Source organism: Furipterus horrens, unplaced genomic scaffold (assembly GCF_987537825.1).
Source record: "Furipterus horrens unplaced genomic scaffold, mFurHor1.1.pri manual_scaffold_8, whole genome shotgun sequence".
NCBI classification, from domain to species: Eukaryota; Metazoa; Chordata; class Mammalia; order Chiroptera; family Furipteridae; genus Furipterus; species Furipterus horrens.
Window position 1 is genome coordinate 16303726 of NW_028327178.1, and position 16491 is coordinate 16320216.

At 34.4% G+C, this 16491-nt stretch overlaps 1 protein-coding gene across 1 annotated transcript in view; it reads right to left on the bottom strand.

Annotated features, from left to right (window-relative positions):
• Positions 1-593: 593 nt before the first annotated feature.
• The window catches only part of ME2 (malic enzyme 2), a 39987-nt gene continuing 24089 nt past the window's right edge, over positions 594-16491 (bottom strand). The window contains exons 12-16 of the mRNA XM_090285492.1: positions 15889-16031; positions 10389-10491; positions 5444-5514; positions 4695-4793; positions 594-838 (exon numbers count right to left, since the gene is read on the bottom strand). Of these exons, the coding sequence (XP_090141618.1) occupies positions 671-838; positions 4695-4793; positions 5444-5514; positions 10389-10491; positions 15889-16031 (584 nt within the window). The 3' untranslated portion in view covers positions 594-670. The remainder of the gene's footprint in view (positions 839-4694; positions 4794-5443; positions 5515-10388; positions 10492-15888; positions 16032-16491) is intronic.

Below are 16491 nucleotides of genomic sequence, written 5' to 3' on the forward strand. Positions count from 1 at the left end.
TTTTATTAAATAAAAAAGTTACACTGATTTTTATACACCACTGAAAAGAATGACGATTTTTTTGTCTAAAGGCAGCAGCAGTCCCATTTCTCTCTCACAAGTTATAGTTAAGCCTTAATTTAGTCGAACAAATAAATAATAGGGTAGATTTTTCATATTTCTCTGGATCTTTACACTGGAAAGGAATTTCAGAGCATGAAGAACAAATAAAAAAACATTTTAAGTAGATGATTTGTCTTTGGAAGTGGGTTAAATTTGGCTTTTTCTCAAAATTCTCTGCTCATCTCCAAAGAAGTATGGATTTTAGTGGCCCTAAAGGACTGGGTGAGAGGCTACTACCTATAATAGTAAGTAGCAAACACTTTGGCAAGTGTGAACAGGAGCACAGGTGAAGACATTTACAAATACATCTTTAATGTCTCTTTGATGGAGTATGAGCTACAAATCAGGATGAAAGCATTATGGTTATTTGATGGCAGGGTGCTGGGCATTGACAATAACTCAGCACATCCACCCCATGTAGAAGTACAGATTCACGGGGAAAAATTAAGTCAGGCAGAGCAGTGGGGAAGAATAAAACACAGAAAAACCCATAAATTTAAGAACATTATATTTTTGTCTGTTAAAAGGGATTCCCTGAAGCATGGAAAGTATTTATCAGTAGGCGCCTCTATTCCGATAGGGCGGGAGGGCTTGCTGCAGATTCCGGCCATTCATACACGTCTGGCAGCATGGAGTCGTATTCACTTCGCCATATTCTTTCTCTGACATACTTGGCCTTGTCCTCAGGTTCTGGGTATCGGAAAGCCATTTTATTCGCATATAGGTATTCTGTAACCTGAAAAGTAAATAAGATTACTGTGAGGCTCTGAGTATTAACCTATTTGAGAGAAAAAGTACTATTAAAACACAGAGAAATGAATTTAAAAGAGTGGCATTTTTCCTTTTTCAAAGTAGAACACATTACTTTGACTCATTTCAAAACATTCTGAAACTAATGAAAGTTTTTAAAAGATGAAATAAAAATCATCTGCTACCTTACCATTTGACGTGTTTAAAGACACCTCATCACCCTAGATTACTGGCATTTCCTTAACAAGTCAATCCAACAAACAGTTTTAAGCTATACTCTGTGTCTGTCAAGTACATCTTGCCAAAGGTACTGCAGTTATGTGAGCTGCTTTAAACCCAAAGCATTCTGAATTCCGATCCCAGACCCTAAAGAGTGAAGCTAGACTCTTTCCCACTTAAACGAGCTTGAATGAATTTCTGATCTTTGCAACCAAGCCACACACCGTGATTGCTGGTGAGCATAAACCCACTGAACCTCCATTTTGGTGTAAAATGAGATACAAGGAAAAGCTTCCTCACTGGGTAGCACAGTGCCTGTCTGTCATACAGTAAGTTCAAGTTATGATTTTATTTTAACTTTAAAAAATATAGTAACACATTGTAAAAATATTCAAACCATTATGTCTTTCTCCTCCTCCTCCAACTCCCATTCCAAATGGTAACCACTATTAAAGTTTAATTCACCTTTCTAAAAGAAAAACTTAACCAAAAAATGGTGGTTATTAAAAATAATCCTTGGCCCTAGGAGCTCAATCTCACTATTTTGTGATGGAAAATATTTCAGTTATTTTCTAGACTATTGTTGGAAACATTTTTATATCCACAAAAAAAGACTGGGGTCAAGGCATGAGCTCAGAGTTCTCCCTGGCCAGGCAGGCAGGCAGGCAGGAGGTTGGCTGGTGGCTACATGAAAATGCTCAGTAGCTATGGGTCAGGGTGGGGGACAGATACAAAGCACTGCTTCCTCTCCTGATTCCTTGCTCCTACAAAGGAAAGCCTTAAACCAATGGAGAAGGAGCAAACTCTCTACCACACCCCCAAAGGGAGAAGAGAGATGATCTTGAGGCTATGTTCCTATACCAACCCCAAACATCGATCTACTTCCTCATGCATTACTTTTCATCTAGACACACCAGTAAATCTAATGGACTGGTATCTTCCAAAATCTGTAATATCACTCTGTAAGTCCTCAAGTTGAATTCCACTCATGCTAGTTCTGGGCTCTAAAATCTTCCACCGTTTTGTGATAGTAAGGTATTCAGTCAGACTCTTCAGTCTGGCATTTGAGTGTGTATACAAGTTTAAGATAATGTTCAAATGTTATCTTACACCATTTTCCTACCTATACTTAGGAGGCCAACTCAGCTGGTTTGGTTACTGTTCCCTAGTACAACATCCTTTACCAAATCCCAGTCTTTGCTTAGTTTATGAGTATCAAAATAATGCAACAATAACATTAAGAGTCAAAGAAGTAAAATCTTATGATCCATATAACAGTTGAAAATGTAGCTGATGAATTTATCTAATCCTGACATTTAAGAAAATCTCAGTAAACTGGGAATAGAAGCTCACTTTTAAAAAAAGATTAAAAACTATGTATTCAATCAAAGCAAGCATCACATATAATATTAAAATACAGGAATGCCCTTAGCAATCCAGTTGCTTAAGACTGGTCAAATACCAGCTAATTCAGTAAGATAGGGGAAAAAAAGAGCTAAATATATTTTTTTAAACAAGAAATTATTTGCAGATAGTTCAAAACGCGACAATTCCGAAAGAATTAACTGAGAAACTATTAAAAGAATTAAGACTGTTCAACAAAGACACTAGTTATCAGGTAAATTCATAAAAATTACTACCTTCCCTATTTATCGGAAATGACCAGTGAGGAAATATATATGGATAGAAAACTTTTACTGTATACAATAACAAAAAATTTTAAATATCTAGGAAAATAAGTAATGAGACATGCCACTTTTAGATAAAAACAAAAACAAAACCAGAATTATATTGAAAGACTTAACCCTAAAAATACCTTAAGAAGAGAGAGGTATTGAATGGGGAAGAGTCAATACAGAAAGACTCAATTTCACCTATTTGATTTATAAATATGACATTGTTTTATACACAATTGCAGGATTTTCATTAAATTCAAAAAACTGAAAAACCATAATGATGGGAAATATATAATATCAAATAATACACTTTATACATATTTTGATAACAATTGAAACAGTGCCTAGTGATAAACAAATGTGGTCAGAAACAGACTTCCAGTAATAGATTCAAAGATATTACACTAACACACATAAAAGGAGTATTCTCAGTCAACTGGTAATAAGGCAGCTCAGGAACTTAGTGAGGACTTCAATATTATAAAAAAGATCTATTCAGAAACGAAGAATATACTAATTGAAATAAGGAATAATTTACAGGGAAACAACAGTAGAGCGATGAAGTCGAGAATCAAATCAATGACTTGGAACATAAGGAAGCAAAAAACCACCAATCAGAACAACAAGAAGAAAAAAGAATCCAAAAAACAAAGACAGTGTAAGCAGCCTCTGGGACATCTTCAAGCATTCCAACATTTGCATCATAAGGGCGCCAGAAGAAGAAGATAAAGAGCAAGAAATTGGAAATCTATTTGAAAAAACAGTGAAAGAAAACCTCCCAAATTCGGTGAAGGAAACAGACATGTAAGTCCAGGAAGTACAGAGTCTCAAACAAGATAAATGCAAAGAGGCATCAGAATTAAAATGCCAAAAGTGAAAGATAAAGAGAGAATCTTAAAGCAGCAAGAGAAAAAAAGTTAGTTACCTACAAGGGAACTCCCATAAGACTGTCAGCTGATATCTCAAAACAAACTTTGCAGGCTAGAAGGGATTAGCAAGAAATTCAGTCATGAAAAGCAGCGACCTACAGCCAAGATTGCTGTACCCAGCAAAACTATCATTTAGAATCAAAGGGCAGATAAAGAGCTTCCCAGACAAGAAAAAACTAAGAGTTCATCATGACCAAATCATTATTATATGAAATATTAAAGGAACTCATTTAAGAAAAGACTATCAAAACTATGAACAATAAAAAGGCAAAAAATACAAATCTATAACAATTGAATCTAAAGAACAAACTAAGCAAACAAGAAGAACAAAGACAGAATCATGGGTACAGAGGATATCTTGATGGTTGCCAGATGGGAGGGGTGTGGAGGAAAATGGGCAAGGAGGCGAGGGGATTAAGAAGTACAAGTAGTTACAGAATAGCCACGGGGATGTAAAGTACAGTACAGGAAATGGAGGAGCCAAAGAACTTACATGCATGACCCATGGACATGAACAATGGTGGGGGACTGTATGAGGGGGATGCTGGGTGCAGGGAGGCAAAGGAGCAAAACTCAAGACAACTATAATAGCATAATCAATCAAATATTATTTTAAAAAAAACAACAACATTTAAATGTCCAAAGAGAATTGGTTAAACTAATTATGATATAATAAAGAGAATTACAAGCAGCATTAATGATCACACATGAGAACTATTATTGATTTACATGGGAAAAGGCTTACAATACATTAAGTGGGAAAAAGTGCATAAGCAGCCAATTATTAAAATAGGCACAGGTGACTGGGCATGTGTGCTCATATGTATTTATGTGTCTGCAAAGACAAAAAACCTAAATGGCAACAAATCCAAAATAATAATAACAATATTCTGGCAGAATATGAGTAACCTAAAATTTCTTCTTTGCAACCTGTGTTTCAAATATTTCTCTAATAAACTTATGTTACATAAGAAAAGGCTGCTAAAATTTATGTGAAGAGGTATAAATTATTACTTACTTTAATAGCAATGTTGATAGAAACTTCTTGAATATTAGCAAGAGGTGGGTAAAGTCTCCCTTGAGCTAGCTCTTTATCTGTCAATTGATCTGTCAGTGCCTAAAGAGAAAAACAGAACTTTACTTTTGTTTGTTTATATAACAGAATAATAAAGACTTAATGAAATAGAAAAAAGGGTTGGGGGAGCAGAGAATAATATAATTCTACTTCTAGCAGGAATACACTTAAAACTATTACAGAAATTAAAACTGTTCACCACTACACAAAAAAGAAATAACTATATTGAAAGACTTACATATTTTACTTAACATACAGAGCTTGGCATAATTACAACAGTTACTATGAAAATGGACATTAATATTTGTATTAATGTGAGTTATTCAACACTCATATTGCCAAGTTTGGAGCTCCAATTTTACTCTAAATAAATCAGTAATTGTTATTAAGGACTCACAAGGAGTTATATTTTATTTATGCTGTCACATATGTTACCTTCACATACATATAATATAGCTACAGTAGATGTGTTATAAATATGAAAGTATTCATAGCTTACCATCAAACATTTGAAAAATCATAATAAAAAACAATTTTATGCAAAAGTAGATGGGCAAATCAAAAAATCAATTGGTGAGTAACTTCCTTTCCATTCATAAGGCAGATTTAATCCATTCTCTCTCTTTCTTTCTGCTTTTAATCTTTATTATTCATCTCTTATAAAATAACCATACTATATTTGAAACATTTACCTTTGCAGCTTCTAGGAAAACTTGGTCACTAATATGCCGGGTGTTACAGAGAATAACAGCTAGAGCCACGCCTAGAATACATTTTAAAGTTTATTTAGTAAATTAACATTTCAAATTGTGAAAGAAGTCAAATCAATTCCCAGATTTAAAACCAGTCAATAGTAACTCATCCTCACCCCAAACACTACCCCCTAAAAAAAACCAAGCAGCCAAGAAAAAACATAAGTGTTGTAAAGAGTTATCAACTGCCAAATTCCTTATTAGTCAAATACAATATAAAAAACGGCTTTGTTAAAATCAGCAGAGTATTCTTTTCATGCCCTCATGCCTCTATGCCACAGAAATGTTGTAGGGTAGAACAGATGGATTTGAACATTATCAAGTTCTAGAAAGAGACTATCAGTGATGGAAGGGTTTCTATTACAGATGATAGGTCTCAGAAGACAGGCAGGGTAGAACTCTACACAACCACAACTCTGTGTGTGTGTGGGGGGAATTCATGTACAAAAGCACTCGGATTATTCACAGGCTAAACATTTTGACAACCGTTACAGCGTGCTTATGTATGATGCCAGCCTATGTATGCTATAAATCTACCTGTAATGAAATCTTAATTAGAGCCTGAATAGCTATTCAGGGAGAGCCCAACAAGGAGATAGACATAAGTACAAAGGAAATTTGTGTAAAATCCCTATTTTACTCAACACAGTCTTTCCCTAAAACAAACAACTAAGAATCACCAGAAACTTATGGAAAATAAACAACACAATGAAAGAAATATTTAAAAGAATCAACTCTCAGGAGACATTTGAAAGAATATTGCAACTTTTTAAAAAGCTAAAAGCTGTTATTTAAAAAAGAGTGATTCTAGGATAAGAAAAAGGTGTTTGGAATTTTAAAAATTGCTGAACTGACTGAATTGATGTCGTATGATATTAAGCATTGTTGACCAAGTCACGAGTGAACTCGCGTTTTCACGCCCAAACGTTGTTGACTGGTCACGAGTTAGCTCGTGTTGGCACTCGCATTAGCTGTTTCAATTTCTAAAATTCAGGGCAATATAGGATATTGTAAAATCTTTCTTCATCTTGTTCAATTGTGTTCACTTTATTATTAAAAAAAATTACTTTTCTTGATATTTAGGTTTTTGTCACAATTTTAGTATTACAAAAATTTCAACCATGATGGATCGTGACGGTGGAGAATTTTTCAATGAATTATATGCAGATGCTTTATCTGATTGTCCAAATGATTTTGAAATATATTGTGGGGATTTGGAAACTGATGGTTTATCGGAAGACAGTTATCCATCTGATATCAGACCACGAAAATGGCAAAAAGGAAATGTAACAGAATCTGAAAGTGAAAGTGATTTTGAAGAAGAGTGGATTGAAAATGATATTACACCAACTTTGGAGGATTATTCACATATTTCTGGTGTAACTGTCTAATTTAGTGATCCTCAGAGCATCAGTGAAGTGATGGATTTACTTTTTGATAATGATTTTTTTGATTTAGTTTCTCAAACCAATTTATACCACTGCCAAACGGAACAATTTTATAAAAACTCTGCTTTTACTATGGATGAAAGTTACCACTAGCGATATAAAGAAGTTTCTTAGCTTATTGATACTAAAAAAAATCACACTGGAGAGATTACTGGTCAATGGACCCTTTGGTTGAAACAGTAATATTTCCTAAACTATGAGCAGAAAAAGGTTCTAGCAAATTCTTACATTTTTCCATCTTAGTGATAATCCACAAAATACATCCAGTGAAGACAGACTATATAAAATTAGACCTCTTTTGGATTACTTTATTCCAAAATTTCAGTCTTTGTATATACCTAAACAGGAGTTATCCCTAGATGAAGCAATGGTACCATATAGAGGACGTATCAGCTTCAGAACATACAATCCAGCAAAGATAACAAAATACGGGGTTTTAGTGAGAATGCTTTGTGGAAGTGAGACTGGCTACATTTGCAACTTTGAGACTTATTCGGTGAAGGTAAAAAGCTACAAGAAACTATATTTTCTGTCTTAGAGCTGTATCTTGATTCTTGGCACCATGTATATCAAGATAATTATTATAATAGTGTTTCTACAGCTGAAATATTATTAGAAAAGAAAACACTAATCTGTGGTACCATAAGGGAGAACCATGGTTTGCCAAAGGTACTAAAAGAAAAGTCAAAGAATTTTTAGAGAGGAGAAATGACATTTTTATGGAAAGGACCCACTGTTCTTATATCATGGAAAGATAAAAGACTAGTGATTATGATATCAGCTATTCACGATGCCTCTATGACATCCACTGGAAAGCGAAAGAGGAATTCTATGGAAGATATAGTTAAACCTGTGTGCATGTTAGACTACAATAAATACATGAAAGGAGTCGACTGAGCAGATCAGTATATGGCGAACAGCGGTATCTTTCGAAAAAGAATAAAGTGGTATTAAAAAGTAGCACTCTTTCTGATCAATTGTGCTTTATTAAATGCATCCAAAATTTACTGTAATTACAATTTTCAAAATAAAATAAGACCCAGAAAGTTTCTACTCGGAGTAGCTAGGGAACGGACAGCTGCTGATGCAAATGAATGCACGGAGCCTGGCACTTCTTCTGGTGCCTCTAACAGAGCTCCTCACCTCGATCCACCTTTCAGGCTTCCAGGACAGCTAAGAGACCATGTTTCACAGAAAACAGTCACTGGTGTGAAAAAGAACCCAACTAGAACATGCAGAGTATGCTCTTCAGAAGGAAAGTGCAGCGAAACCATGTATATTTGCAAAACCTGTTGTGTACTATTACACATAGGTAATTGCTATACAGTTTATCATTAAAAAAATTACTAAAAGTTATATAGAAGATATGTACAAAGTTTCACTCAATTCAATATGTATAAATAAAGTATATTGAAGTTTATTAGATTGTTTCACTTTCATACTCAATTATGAAATAATAGCCAGTGACATGAGATAACTTCTGCATAAAACTGCCAGTCAACAATGTGTTAATTTCCTTTGATATATAATGGTTATGTTTCATAAATAATTACTTTTATAGAGAAACATACTGAAGTAGATTTGAATAAAATTATATGATGCCTCTGATTTGCTTTAAAATAACCCAGTGAAGGTCAAGTATGTGAGAATATGACTGGCTACATGGTAACTGCTAAAAAATGGGACATTAGAATGCGGGACTTCATCCTTCCCTCTGATTTTGTATGTGATTAAAATTTCCATAATAAAAAGAAAAATAAAACAACTGAAATAAAAACATATCTAGAAGTGCTGAAAAACAGAACAGATATAGATGAACAAGCGAACACTACAGAAATCTCCCTATGGCATAATAAAACAGAGGTAAAACCACCATGAAATAAAATTTACAAGTCAAAGACAATAGAGGAATCTGACAATTGTCTAACACGTGTTCCACAGTATGTAAACAGGAATGAGAATCTCACTGATATCAGATTTCTCATTAGCAACACTGGCCATTAAAAGCAAGAGAAGAAATGTTTTAAAAGGTCTGTGGAAAATGACTTTGAAGCTACGTACCTCTACCAAACCAAACTATCAAACAAAAGATCAAAATAAAGACATTTACAGAGATGTAAAAACTCAGGAAAAATTTTTCCATGCCTTTATAAAAAAGTTATACAAAGATGTATTCCAGAAAAGAAAGAAAAAAAAAAGGGACTAATACAGAGAGAAATAGCATCAAGACAGAGAGGAATAGTGCGCATGTACGAAAGAGAGAACGAGGCCACATGGGACAACGATATAATTTGTTGTGGAGTAGTATTAAGAAAAAAATGAAGCCAGCTGGCCAGTAATTAAAGAATAATTCACATTTGACACTTGAAAGACTTAAAACTGAGTGTTAAAAGTCTGTGGAATATTGTAGAATTGTATATTCTGCAATATTTATCAAATTACACCCTGGCATAATCATTTAATTTCAGAACCAATCCACAGATGAAGCATGGAAGACAACATAACACATAATGTCTAAAAAGCTCTCTCTACCATGAGCAATATTAGCCAACCGAAAGTAAGAGATGAAATAAGAAACACAGATTGTTTTCATTTTTCACTGTGGCAAGCTAATAAAAATTGTCTTAAGTTGTGATCCTTCCCCATGTGGGAAGGCCACCCTCCCCTCCACACCCCCACTCTTATTAGGGTTTTCTGGACCCAAGGGTAGGTAGGACGACGACCATGTCCAGCTTGAAGCAGCTAGAGGAGCTTGAGACCTTCGCCCATTGTCCTTTACAAGATTACAAAGGGTCCTAATATTTGAGAGGGGGGGGGATAGTTAATTTTTACGAACCAGGGGTATGGACTTGGGGGGGATTGCTGGGGGAGGGGGGTGCTGGGGGGAGGGGAACAAGGGGGAGAAAATTGGAACTGTTGTAACAATATAATCAATAAAAAACATTAAAAAAAAATTGTCTTAAGTTGTTAACAAAAGCTCTTTAAGTATGTTACATAAAGATAAAGGTAACTACTAGGAAAACTAGAAGTTGTAATAACACCGAGTGGCAGAGACTGGAAGCAAAGTATCAGAACATCTGTGTGCACTATTACTTGTATTTCACCATTGACAGTGGTTCTAGTTGACAGCTGTGATAAAGAGGTACCAAGGGAAATAAAGAGGGTTAAATCGTTTTATACCATTCTGTTCCTTTTGCATTTTTATAAGCCATGTACATTATTTCTATAATAAAAACAATGCTTAACAGACAACATGAATAAATATTCAAAGGAAATAGAGCAAGATGGATTTGCTGAATTCCTTGAATTTCCCTGTATAGTCATACCAAAATCCTGTAAACACTATTGTCCATTTTAATGTTAAACTCTAAAAATTTCATGAAGTATTTTTATGCCATTAATTACTACTCTGTAACATAAATAATAGTGACATTTACCTGGAAAAATATATACATTGTTTCCTTGACCTGGCGTAAACAGTTGCCCGTCACTCAGTCTCACTGGCCCAAACGGACTGCCACTTGCAAACAAACACCTGCCCTGTTAAGAAATGATATAACCTCTATTTTGTTACTTTACGTGGACTAAAAAATTGAGGTAAGCCTAAACAAGACTAAATCTTATAGTAAAGTAGAGCAACATATTATTTGCAAACAGGAATAATTTATTATATAGCACAATCACATCATTAAAATCATTATTAAAGTTTATTTTATGCAAGTTGAAAAATGTCCATTAATGATTTTTTTTAAACCTCCACTTCCATTTCCTTTAAAACAATTTTAAAATGTAGATGGCCAATGTGTATATATCTGTGAATGAAGGGGAAAACATCAAAAATTAAATTGCTACCATTTACTGTACATCTGCTGACTTTGGCTCGCTGCCAGGCGCTCTCTAAGTGTTAACTAATTTAGCCTGCATAAAAACCTTATGAGGTTATCTTTATCTTGATTTCATTGATAACATCAGAAAAACTAAGGCTTAGCTATTTCCGAGTATTTTGTAAAAAGTCACACATCACAACTGTAGCAGTTAAACTGGAGTCCAGATATTTAGAACTTCAAAGCCATGGTCTTTTTCTGTTATGCCATAATGTCCCCCCAGTGAGGCATTTTAGGAAAGAGGCATTGCTATAACTACAGTATCAATCCCAGAAAAATAAAGGCATGTTGCTGTGTTAAAAAAAAGTCTCCAAACTTGGTATAATCATCGATTTTATAGTACTGTGTTCTATAATGGCAGATAATAAAGTTACTGGCACATTCTGTAGTTCTAAGAGAAGTACATGCCTGTGAAAATGAAAAGCATCTGAACATTATTTTATAAAACAAAATATTTTATATATAATTTTTCCCCCAACAAATTCCATCGCCCTCAACTTCCCCTGGCAAAAAGTAACATAAAGAACAGGAAGAAAACAACAGTTCTCTAACAGAATAACCTATCTTACAAATAATATACAACATATCTATGTCATGTTTCAACAGCTTCTTGGATTAAGTTACAAGGCGATTTACGAAAAAACTGAACTATGTCCACATGGTAAGATGGACAAACTGCCATGGGCACTTCAACATTCGACAGAATTATGTCTAATAATTTAACATATAAATTATACCAAGAGTGTAATATCTTAGTATCAGTATTTGAAGTATAGCAGACCCTTGGCATGAGTGCATTTAACACTCAAGAATTTGACCTGTGGGATGATCTGAAGGTCCACAATATATAGTAATTACTACTTTTACAGGCATACTTTCAATTTCAAAATGATGGAAGATTTAAGTGTTGAAGCAAGTTAGCTACATGCTTAGTGGTGGGCTCAGGTGACTAGCTTGGACCTACAACTGTATCATTTGCTACAGACAGCTATTATCATTCTCTCTCTCTCTCTCTTTTTTTTTTTATCTTCACTCGAGGACATTTTCTTTTATTGCTTTTGGAGAGAGAGGAAGAGAGAGAGAGAGAAAGAGAGAGGGGCATCAATGGGAGAGAAAAACATCGAACAGTTGCCTTCTTGTATGCGCCCTGACCAGGGATCGTACCCACAACCTAGGTATATGCCCTGACCAGGAATCAAACCTGTGACCTTTCAGTCCATCAGATGAAGTGCCAAACTGAGCTAACTGGACAGGTCTAATCATTCTCAATTTATTCTAGGCATAGCTCTACTTGTGACACAGATTTTGTTTCTTTGAACATTAATATTAGTTCCTGGTTAATGTCATACATGTTACCACAATAATAATAATAAAGATTATGGTGGTACCATTAATTTTAATAGTTTCATAAAGTGGATTATACAATACAGTACTTCATGGGAAAAGTGTTATGTTCTCATGATACCAGCATATTTGGAGACTTAGAAAGATCTTGGGAATGTTCTCTAGAAAGGAATATTCTGTAACAGCTGATCTTCCCCAAGCCGTCTTTTTTCTTTTTTTCATAATCCACCTATTGCTTAAATGTGGCCAGATCTTAACGATAACAGTATCCTTATTCTGAAGGCAAACTGGCCTAGTTGTTCTGTGAGCAAGTGTTGCTTTCTCACGAAGCAGTGAGTGTTAGTGTCACCAAGACATCTCTCCACTGAAAACAAGAGGACTAAAAATTTAAGGGGGGATTACAAATGCCTAAATATATGTCATTGCTTCATGTAACACTGAGAAGTTACATAAAATTAAACTATGTTGAAATGCCTTTTTAAAAATTTAGTCTTTATTGTATTTTTTTCCATTACCATTTACTCCCCTTATCCCCCTCCCCAATGAAATGCTTTTTAAAATAATTTTTAAGAGATAACCCAATTTCGAAATTATAAAAATTGTGAAAAATGTTTTATTTCAAAACTGGTGAAATACAGCACATGAAACTAGTATCCTTGGGGAGTTTTTATTCATTCCAATAATGTATGTCTATTAAAATTACATTTATTCTTTCAAAAAATAAAATTCTTAAATGTTTGCACAGTCTTCTAGTGATTTACTGCTACTGCTCAAAACATTTAAATTTCTGTAATTTGGAAACGTCAAAGTCATGACATATTGAGTGTATTTATCCAACAGTCATTGTATAAGGCCAAGATTTAATGGGGTGAGGGGGACAGTAACTATTAGTTGTAAGTAGTAAAGACTAGTGAATAGGAGAGCAATCAAGTTAAAGGTAATACCATGCTTTAGCAAAAGGTAAGACAGTATATTAAAAATACTGACTTTTATTTTATTATCTATATGCTGACTTTGAGAATGATTTCAAAAGAAAAGATTTCAATCATTATAATAACTGTTGGAAACTAATATTTAAGACTTCATTTTGACTAACACAGGGTGGCGATAGAGAAGCAAAGAAATTTGGAGAGAATATGTGTCAAAATAAAATGTTTCACAATGAGAAAAAGAGACTGCTACCAATATCAAGTGCATGAACATTAAGTTCTGAGAGAGTTCTGCTTTGGCAACGGTCTTCTAGGTCGTTTCACACCAATGCTCCCTTTGGCAACAATGAGAAAAACTGAAAAAATATATATATTAAAAATACTTTTCAAAGTAGGAGTGCTTGCTACCAAGATAATGAGAGTTTGGAAGTGGAAAACATTTAAGATCCAAAAGAAGTGCAAAGCAAGGTATGGACGCACAGCACTTGGAGCTTTCCCCCACAAGGCGATTGCTGATTCTGAATACAAAATGTGTGGCTGAGCGCCGAAGCAACAAAGCTATCAGGAGTCTCACGATGTAGGAGAGAGAGAACGTAAGGCTCAGGGATGGTTAGGGACGAGGGGTGCAGATAAACACCCCAGGGCTCCTGATTCATACCCAAAGGGGTGCACATCAGGAGAAAGGGTGAACTGGGAAAATAGACTGGGCCTCACGGGGGCTGCGTCCTGATTAGATTAGGCTGAGCCATCCCAGACTAACAGCCGCCCAAGGAAAAGGTAAAGCCCCTATGGAGGAAGAGAACTTCATTCAGAGACTCAAATTATTGCAACAATTCTTCTACTACTCAATAAAGAAACAAAAAATAAAAATAAAGCTCGGCTTACAAAAAGATAAGAACTAGGTAACTAAAAGAAAAAAGAAAGATAATATAAATGAACCAACAGAGAGTTAGATATTTATTACTATCAGGCTTTAACTTTAATTATGATTCATATATTTAATAAATTAAATGACAAGATAGAAAATTTTAGCATGAAACAGCAAGTGAAACAAAAGAATCCTTTAAATATTAAAAGATTATTGTTAAAATTGTGAGATGTATAGTGATACTATGGTTATGTTTTTTTAAAAATCCTTAACTTTTGAGATATATTATAATATTTATAATGAAATGATCTGATCTCTGTGATCTGCTTCAAAATAATTTGGGGTGGGTAAAATGTAGAAGAAACAAAATTGTTGAAGAGTTTATTATTTTTGAAGGTAGGTGTTGATATGTGAGAATTAATTATACTCTTCTCTCCACTTTAAAATGCCTTTGAAATTTTCTATAATAAAAAATCTTCTTTAATAGAGTGGAGACAAAAACATTTATCACAGGTTTATTAATTATTCTCATAGCTAACAATGATTACTGCTGGATACCGTTGTAAGCAAGCCTTTAAAAATCACTTCGTGGAGCCACTTAAAGATCACGGACAAGAACAAAACAGAAAGTGATTACATGGCAGAGGTTACAAACATACTCTATGGACTAGTAGGAAAAAGACCAATTGTCCTAATGGTATATAAGTAGACACTTGTAACTGGGATATAACCCAATGAGTGGCAGTGCCAAAAAGTTTAAAAGAACTAAAACTTAAACAACTTAGATGAAAATAAAAGTTTGTTCCAGGCAGCCATCAGATGACTCAAAAAAAAAAGATAAAGATAAAAGAAAAAAGGCCATCATAAAGACAAACACTAGTGAAGAAACATTTAAAAAGTGCACTAAGAATTATTTCATGAAATGTGCAGGCAAGAAAACAGTACTTGTAAATTGATTATTTCCATAATATGCAATTTTAAGCCTGTCATTAAATACATTTCTACAAAAACAATCAAACACAAATTCTACAAATGAAAAATACAATAAAAGTAAGAACCTAACAGATTAGCACAGCTAAAAAGAGAATATGCAAACTGGAAGGTACGTACAAAGGAAATCACCAGACTGAAATACAGTGAGCAGGCAGGATGATGTCTACACAGAAAACAGCGTAAGAGACATATGACATAAAGTAAACAGTCGTACATTCGTGTTACTGGAGCACCACAAGAGGTGGCCAAATCAGAGACATTGCCAAAATACCACTTCCCCTCAAAAGACATTAAGCCACAGATTCAGAAGCTCTACATCCTCAGATGCAATAAATACAAAGAAAACCGCATCTAGGTCCATTGCAATAAAACTGTTTAAACCCAAGACAAAATGATGTATCAAAAAGAAAACAGAGGTCAGAAAACAACAGAATGATATCTTCAAAGTGCTGAAATAAAGTATTTACCAGCTTTCACTTCTATGCACGGTGAAAATATCCTTTAAAATAACGGCATAATAAAGACATTATCAAGAAAATTCATCAAATATTAAGGAGAGTTGTGCTAGGAAGTTCTTCCTATTAATGATCCTAGACAGAGGCAAATAAGTGCAGATAAAGCAAATGGCAATAGGAAATATTAAAATGTAGGTAAATCTAAATAAGTAATTTTTGTTTAAAATAGACAATTAAAATGTACATCAACACAAAAGGCATGAAAGGTGTTAAAAAAGGAAATTATGAGGTAATCACTTTCTAGAATTGTTATAAGCAAAAATTAATAACAGAATTTGATGATCCATGGATGCATGTTGTAATCTCCAGAGTAACCATGAAAATTGTACAGGAATGTATAACTAACAGGCTAATAGAGGGAAATAACAGACATAACCATTCATTCAATTATTACTGATTAATACCTGAGTAAGCGTATATGCTTCTTCAGCTGTGCACTCAGCCTTTGCTGTAGGATTACTTAATGCAAATATTATAGGCCTTTCATTGATATCAGCCATGGCTTTGATTACGTCAGGAGTGAACAGTGGGCCAGCTCCTGCAACTCCTGTGATAAATAAGGGGAAAAACAGCCAAGTTCATTTCAAGTAAAATAGAGCTATTCTTATCAACAGCATTTCTATAATAGGTTTAACGTAACAAAAGCACAGGTTAACTCCCATTACAGAAATAGATTTTACATTGCTGACATAATGCTATAGGATCTCAATCTCAAATCTGAAAAGATTAAGAATCCCAAAACACCAATTCAAAAGAACTTACGCAACCCTACGCTCATAGCAGTGCTATCTATTATACAATAACCAAGTGCTGGAAACAGCCTAAGTGCCCATCAGTAGATGAGGGATCAAAAAACTAGTACACTCACACAATGTAATAATACTACGCAGCGGAAACAAGGAACCTGCCTTTGGTGACAGCATGGTTGGAACTGAAGACTATTATGCTGAGTGAAATAAACCAGTTGGTGAAAGACAAATACCATATGCTCTCACTCATAAGAGGAA